Raw genomic sequence first — 8,302 nt, forward strand, 5'->3', positions numbered from 1 at the left:
TTTGTAGCTTTGGAAAACTGGCTTTTTTTCAAAGCACATAGAACTACAGTGCTCCTTTAATGAAAAGATCCACTATCAGACTGCTTTTTTTTTCTAAAAGCACTTTTACAAAAAAGTTTACCAAACACTCTGCTGATTTATTTCACAGCCGCTTATTCTGACAGCACAGCCGCTTATTCTCACAGCAGCTTTTTTTCAAAACACAGCAATACCAAACCAGCCCTTAACCCTCATCTTTCTTTGGTCGAAACCATCCAAAGTGGATTTGTGTTTGTCCAATAAAATAAAGATTCTCAAGAAAGAGAAAGAAGTTTCCTTTTCTGTTCTGCGCTACTGTTTATTTGATTTGAATTATCTCCCTGCTTTTTTCTTTCCTTTTTTTATTCTCTCTTTTGTTTTTTTGTTTTTTTTTAATCAAAAATTTGGGGGAGGGTTTTGAAATTGGAGGAGTCCCATTTGTGGAAAAAGTAGCCACTCACTCACACTCACGCACTGTTAGATGTTAGGTTGCATAAAGGCATGCCAGTGCTTGTGAAATTCTGAACCTTTTTTATTTTCTTCACATTTCACTGTAGGCTTTGAGAATTCAGAGTTCAAGGTTTCAGGTAGGCCATAAAAGCTTCCTCCTTTTATGATTCCTTTTCTTTACTCTTTGTTTTTGTGGTTTTTTTGATGGTTTTGGGTTGTGGGTTTGAAATTTCAGCAATTGGGTATTTCTCTTTTGGTGTGAAGGAGAAGAAGGAGGATGCTTGCTTCTGCAGCAAAATAAGGGGTTTTTGCTCTTGGGTTTGCTGATTTCTGGTCAGTGGGTCTTTGACTCTTTGCTGATTTTTTAAGAGGTAAGTTTTCATTGCTTCACTTGCAAGTTGTTAGTTTAATGAGCTGCTTTGGGATGTGAGTATTTATCAAGTTCTTTTCTTTTTCTGTTTGTGTGTATTCAGATTGAAGCAACTTTCTGCACTTCCATATTTGTGGTCTTGGGATCTCAATTCCCAAGTGGGCATTGGTGATTGCACTTGTTTTACTGAATTACTTGGAAGTTTTGCTTCACTTGAAGTTGCAAAGCTGGGTTGTTGAAGTTAAGGTCTTTTGGGATTTGAGTGCTGAAAGTTTCTTCGTTTGAATTTCTTATGGGAGTGTTGGTGTTGAATTGAGTTGGGGGGATTTTCTTTGGTTTCATCAATGGAGGTATTGGGGTTTACTCCAATGGCATTCCTCAAATGGGTTCTCTTGGCCTGCTGTATTGGTTCAGTTTTCGGTCTTAATTCCCCAACCCAATCCTGTTATCCAAATGATTTTCTTGCATTGAGGGAGTTTGCAGGAAACCTCACAAATGGGTCTATGATCACAGCATGGCACAACACATCAACTTGCTGCCAATGGGATGGTGTTGTCTGTGGGAATGTGAACAATGGGACAGTTGTTGCTAGTAGAGTCACACAGTTGATTCTTCCCAGCATGAGTCTCAGTGGAACGATTTCACGCTCTTTGGGTCGATTGGATCAGCTGAAGTTGCTTAATCTTTCTCTGAATCATCTTGAAGGTGGATTGCCTGCAGAGCTCTCAGACTTGAAGCACCTGGAGGTTCTTGACTTGAGCAATAACATGCTGTCCGGACCAGTTTCAGGTGCGCTTTCCGGTTTGAATTCGATCAGAGTTCTGAATATTTCAAGCAATTCAATCCATGATGATTTGTCTGAGCTTGGAGGAGGATTCTCACATCTTGTTGTGTTCAACATAAGCAATAATTCATTCACTGGTCAGTTCAACCCTCGGATTTGTAGCTCTTCCAATGAAACCCACATTCTAGATATGTCTTGGAACCGTTTGGTGGGAAGTCTTGAAGGCTTAGACAATTGCAGCAGGTCTCTCCAACAATTGCACCTGGACTTCAATTCATTTTCAGGCTATCTACCTGAATCTTTGTATACGTATTCGGCTTTGGAGCAGCTTTCAGTCTCTGGGAACTCTCTTTCCGGCCAGATAAGCAAGGAACTGAGTAAGCTTTCTAGCCTCAAGACCTTAGTCATTTCTTCAAACCAATTTTTGGGTGAACTTCCAAATGTGTTTGGGAACCTTAGACGACTAGAACAGTTAGTTGCACATTCAAATATGTTGTCTGGCCCATTAGCTTCAACCTTGGCACTCTGTTCAAATCTTCGAGTGCTTGACCTTCGAAACAATTCTCTATCCGGTTCCATTGATCTAAATTTCACTGGACTTCCAAAACTCTGCACACTTGATCTTGCCACTAATCATTTTTCTGGTTTCCTTCCAAATTCACTTTCTAATTGTCGTGAGTTGAAAACGTTAAGCCTTGCTAGGAATAAATTAAGGGGTTCAATTCCGGAAGACTTTGCCAAACTCACATCCCTATTCTTCCTCTCATTGTCGAATAACAGTTTTGTGAACTTATCTGAGACACTATCTGTGCTGCAGCAATGCAAAAATCTCACAACTCTAATTCTTTCAAAAAATTTCTTTGGTGAGGAGATTCCGAAAAATGCAAGTGGGTTTGAAAGCTTAATGGTTTTAGCACTCGGGAATTGTGCTCTCAAAGGCCAAATTCCAGTTTGGTTATTGAGTTGCAGGAAGTTGCAAGTCCTTGATTTATCTTGGAATCGCTTGGATGGTCCCATCCCTTTGTGGATAGGTCAGATGGAAAACTTGTTTTATTTGGACTTTTCAAATAATTCACTCTCGGGAGAAATCCCAAAAAGTATGACAGAGCTGAAAAGCCTCATATCTACAAATTGCACTCATGCAAACCTTATTGCTTCTGCTGGCATCCCGTTATTTGTAAAACGGAATAGGAGTGCTACTGGCCTGCAGTACAACCAGGTCTCAAATTTTCCTCCGTCAATACTCTTGAGCAATAACAGAATAAATGGAGCAATGTGGCCTGAGATCGGACGATTGAAGCAGCTCCATGTTTTGGATTGGAGCCGGAACAACATTAGTGGGACCATCCCAAGCTCCATCTCGGAGATGGAGAACTTGGAAGCATTGGATTTATCATTCAATGATCTCTATGGTTCGATCCCTCCATCACTTAGCAAGCTCACATTCTTGTCAAAGTTTAGCGTGGCAAATAATCACCTCCATGGAGTGATTCCCAATGGAGGACAGTTCTTAAGCTTTCCCAGCTCAAGTTTTGACGGTAACTCGGGGCTTTGTGGGGCAATGTACACTCCATGTGGTGATATCAGCAGTACAAGTCTCAAGCCTGTAACTCCATCCAGTTCAAACAGTAGATTTGGTCGAAACAGCATCCTTTGTGTAGTAATCAGCATAGGAGTTGGGGTTGCATTGCTTCTTGCAGTTGGTTTGCTTAAAATGTCAAGGAGGGGAGCAAAGGATCAAATTGATGATTTTGATGAGGACAGCAGGCCGCACAGGATATCCGGAGCCCTTGCATCGTCAAAACTGGTGCTGTTCCAAAATTCAGACTGTAAGGATTTTACAGTGTCAGACTTGTTAAAGTCTACAAACAATTTCAACCAAGCCAACATAATTGGTTGTGGTGGTTATGGACTGGTTTACAAAGCCAACCTACCGAATGGAGCAAAAGCTGCAATCAAGAGACTTTCTGGGGATTGTGGACAGATGGAACGTGAATTTCAAGCTGAAGTGGAAGCCCTCTCAAGAGCTCAGCACAAGAACCTTGTCTCTCTTCAAGGTTACTGCCGGCATGGTAATGACAGACTGTTAATCTACTCCTACATGGAGAACGGAAGCTTGGATTATTGGCTGCATGAAAGTGTTGATGGTGTTTCGCTTCTAAAATGGGATGTAAGACTTAAGATAGCTCAAGGTGCGGCTCGTGGGCTAGCCTACTTGCACAAGGGTTGTCAGCCAAATATAGTGCATCGAGATATAAAAACAAGCAACATTCTTCTAGATGAAAAATTTGAAGCTCACTTGGCTGATTTTGGTCTTTCAAGGTTACTTCGTCCTTACGATACCCATGTTACAACAGATCTGGTTGGGACTTTGGGTTATATTCCTCCAGAGTACAGTCAGACATTAACAGCAACCTGCAGGGGCGATGTTTACAGTTTTGGTGTTGTTCTTCTTGAGCTTCTTACTGGTAGGAGGCCTGTAGAAGTATGCAGAGGAAAAAACTGCAGAGATTTGGTATCGTGGATGTTTCAGATGAGATTTGAGAAGAGAGATGAAGAGATTATAGATTCGTCAATTTGGAATAAGAATCATGAGAAGCAACTTTTAGATGTTCTTGGTGTTGCCTGTAAATGCCTGGATCCCAATCCGAGGCAGAGGCCCTTTATTGAAGAAGTTGTGTCATGCCTTGACGGTATAGGATTTGAGAGCGGGAAACAATGACCATCCTTGTTGCATTTCCATCCTATGGAACTCAGCAACTCAGCTGAGGTTCCATTAGCATCCCAATATGGAAAGGTATACCTGAAAAGCAACACTATTGCTAGTCTATAGTTGGGGTCTTTGGTTTCTTATAAAAAGAACTCATTTGGTACTATGTTATACTGATGTAATATGTATACAACGGCCATGTTGGCCGCTTCTACCTGAAATAAGCATTACAAAATTCCGTCCTCTTTTCTCCTGAAATGCGTTAATTTTGTTTTCTTAGATTTTTAATTGATTTCATTTCGTTGTACATACATGATGAACTCAGTGTAACAAGGTGACAACAGAAGCACCTTTCTATGAGCATGAAGTACGCTTCTATGTCGTAGGAAAAGTATGATATTGATTTCTCTCACATTTTGCATTTCAAGATCCCTTAATTTCTACATAGTCTGGAGCGACCGAGAGCTTCAGTTACATGATGTTATGTTGACTGGTTGTACAGATTCACTTTAGGAGTTATGTGAATCTATGCCTTATAACTACACATACTTTCATGTTTTTTATACCTGAAGTCTCAGTTTCTCTTAATCCCCTGACTATAAATAGTTTCCGTAATTGTGATTACTTGCTCCCGGATATTCTCCTGCCTTTACTCATGTTTATCAAGGATGTGTTCAGCTTTGGTCATCCGCATTCACAATTCATGGTAAATTTCTGCTTATGTATAGCAATTGTTTTTTCGAATTAATTGAATTTTCTTGACCACTACTTTTCGTCTACGCCCTACCAGTTTTATCTTCAATTTGCTGCAGTTATCAGAAAGCTGGCTTGTTCATCATAATTCAAGATCCGTAAGTTTCTCTTGAACTAATTAATGGCTCTCTCTTTCAAATGTTTCTGCCATATTTATTAATTTTCCTTATGAGCAGAACCCTCAGTACTGATAAACTGGCTTTGTGGCCCTTACTTAATCTGAGAGGGATATCTTGTAAAAGTTGGGGAACCACCATCCTCCAATAGAAAAATTGACAACAATAGCTTTGTAGCATTTATCGAAACAGATATGTTCTCATTGGACACGGTTATTCAAAAGGATGGTGATTCCAAAAGCAGATGCTACACTCATCTGCCTTTTAACAACCAAAATGGACTGAGCACATTCTGTGCATGAATTTGCTGCCTTACAATGTCCACATTCAGATGAATTAGTTATATAACGATATTTCTTTGCGTATTTTATACGCATATCTGTTGCTAGAAATATTCTTGTATTGTCAGACTTTGAATTTTGATTGTACGTTAAACCAAGAATCGACATGATTAATTGTCTGTTTTCATAACATGTCAAAAGTGTTCATCTTCAGTCTGGCAAGAAAACCTCTCTCTCTCTCTCTCTCTCTCTCTCTCTCTCTATATATATATATATATATGGAACATTTATCTTTATAGATAATTTGTGACAAGGAGAAAAAAACATTTCTGTGGCACTTGAGCTTCCAATTTCCTTTATGTAAAGTTTGATGATGAAAATCCAAGTCTTTTGACTTGTGAAGTGATAGAAACTAATGAAAGGAGATGGCATGGTTGTATCTCTCTCTTGCTGTGGACCAGGGTTAGGGTGGGTGTTTATCTTAAGCACTAGGATATTAAGGAATCCTTTCTCTTTTGATCAAGTTCATATCAGTAGAGAAAAAATCTACTGATCCACATCTCACACAAATGGAATCCAATCACATTTACACGGATTTATGCAAGTTTTTCTCAAGAGATAGACATATAAATGTATACAACTGTTACATGGAAGTTTCAAAATTTTCCTTTTTATTTTCCTTTCCATTTTCACCGTCGTAGAATGCTTCAAGATTTATATGTGGTTGTTGACCCTAAAAACTGTTGCGAGTTATATATTAGTTAAAGTGTAAATAGTAGTTTATTGTCCCACATTGGTGAAGTATATATGTAATACTAATTGTAACTCCTATATATACTCCACTTTGGAGATTAATGAATATATAAGAAATTCTCAAATATTGTCATATATATATTTTTGGTATTTACCATGTTTAGTTTGATATGATATCAGAGCACTTCGCTCTTGGTGACCTGTGTCCTTTAATTTTGTGCCCACATTTTTCGTGATTTCCTTCGTTGAAAAAAAAAGAAAAGTGAATAGTATCGCGCTACAGTATAACGTTAGCTACAATGCATGAACAGTGATCCTCTACAGTGTCTTAAACAGTGATTGCTACAGTCCATGAATAGTCTCTTCTACAGTACGTGAACAGTGATTGCTAAGTTGCTCTGATAAATTGTTTTCATTCCGCTACGTATCTTTTGTGCCTTTATTGTTCGTGATTTTGTTCAATGACTCAATATAATCATAGTGTTGTTATGCATCTTGTGGAACAAATAAATGGATAATTGATACTGGAGCCACTGATCATGTGACTAGTGACCCTAGAGTGTTTGATGAGTTATGTGATTATGTTTGAAATCCGTATATTACTAGTGCAAATGGAGCACCTTCCCATGTGAAGGGTGAAGGTACTATCCCTCTAACTCTAACCTTATCACTGATTCGTGCTTTACTTGTTCCCGATGTTAAGTGCAATCTTTTGTCGGTAGGAAAACTTCTTGATACTTTATATTGTTCAGCTCACTTCTACCCTACATATTGTTATTTTCAAGACATTCAAACTCAGAAGATAATTGGTCGTGGTAAAAGAATAGGAAGTTTGTACATCTTGACTATAAAGGATATTATTGTTTCCGGTTCAAATAATCATCAAGTTTTAAGTGCTAAAGTGGACGATAGACATCAAATTTGGTTGTGGCATCGACGATTGGGACACCCATCATTCAGTTATATGAAACATCTATTTCCTTCTTTGTTTCGCATTTGTAGTGATTCAAAGTTCAAGTGTGAAACATGTGGCATGACTAAGAGTCATCGTGCTTCCTTTCCCGTAAGTGATTCTAAAGTTACTTTTCCATTTGATTTGATACATTCTGATGTGTGGGGTCCAGCGAAAGTTACTTCTAATGGATTCCGTTGGTTTGTTACTTTTATTGATGATTGTACTCGGTTAACTTGGGTGTTCTTGATGAAGAATAAGAGTGATGTTTCGTTACTTCTTCAAAAATTTTGTACAATGGTGTTTACTCAGTTTCAAACCAAGGTTAAGGTCTTCAGGTCTGATAACAGAGGAGAATATGTGAATCACACTTTGACATGTTTTTTTCGTGATCATGATATTATTCACCAGACGACTACTCCGTTTACACCACAACAAAATGGTGTGTCCGAACAGAAGAATAGTCAAATAATGGAGGTTTCTCGCTCCTTGATGTTGGATAAATGTGTTCCTAATCATTTGTGGGATTATGCTGTTTTGACTGATATGTATTTGATCAATCGTGTTCCAAGTAGAGTTCTTGATTTTCAAACACGCTTGATGTGCTACAAAAACATGTTTATCTTGTTTTTGTATCAAAGCTTCATCCGAAAGTGTTTGTGGTATTGCGTATGTACATGTCTACTCTCATCAATGGAGTAAACTTGATGTTTGTGCTCTCCGATGTGTCTTTATTGGGTATGCTAACAATAAAAAAGGTTATAAATGTTATTATCCTCCGACTAAAAAAACTTATATTACCATGGATGTCACCTTCCATGAGGAAGTTTCGTATTTTGTGAAGCTCTCTTCCGACTCTCTATTTCAGGAGGAGAGAGGGAGTGAAGTGCAGATTCAAAGAGATGGTATGGATGATGTGTTACAGGCAGAGTTGGAAACATAACCTATTATGTTGCGTGATACTGATCAGTTGGCTACAGATAGTGATTGGTCACCTGTCATTCCCGAAACTATTTCTACTGACGACAGATCAAATGTGCCCAGCGAGTTGCCTGTTAGTATGTCTGACGAATTACCAAGCCTATGTGGTGCGCATGCCTAGTAATTAATAAACT

General features: G+C 38.7%; 1 protein-coding gene across 2 annotated transcripts; it reads left to right on the top strand.

Annotated features, from left to right (window-relative positions):
* The first annotated feature begins 243 nt into the window (after window positions 1-243).
* On the top strand, window positions 244-4,575 carry LOC103413298 (phytosulfokine receptor 2). 2 transcript variants are annotated; one of them, XM_008351773.4, is made up of 3 exons: window positions 244-605; window positions 704-839; window positions 942-4,575. In XM_008351773.4, the coding sequence occupies exon 3, from the start codon at window positions 1,183-1,185 to the stop codon at window positions 4,342-4,344; it is 3,162 nt and encodes a 1,053-aa protein (XP_008349995.3). In that variant the 5' UTR covers window positions 244-605; window positions 704-839; window positions 942-1,182; the 3' UTR covers window positions 4,345-4,575. The 2 variants fall into 2 exon arrangements, with proteins under 2 accessions (XP_008349995.3, XP_008349996.3); XM_008351774.4 differs by having other exon boundaries at window positions 316-605; window positions 733-839.
* The last annotated feature ends 3,727 nt before the right edge of the window (window positions 4,576-8,302 follow it).

The sequence above is a fragment of the Malus domestica genome, chromosome 11, assembly GCF_042453785.1.
Source record: "Malus domestica chromosome 11, GDT2T_hap1".
NCBI classification, from domain to species: Eukaryota; Viridiplantae; Streptophyta; class Magnoliopsida; order Rosales; family Rosaceae; genus Malus; species Malus domestica.

Excerpts from the sequence above, each read along its gene's own strand:
- LOC103413298 (XM_008351773.4), top strand. The coding sequence starts at position 1,183 with ATGGAGGTATTGGGGTTTACTCCAATGGCATTCCTCAAATGGGTTCTC.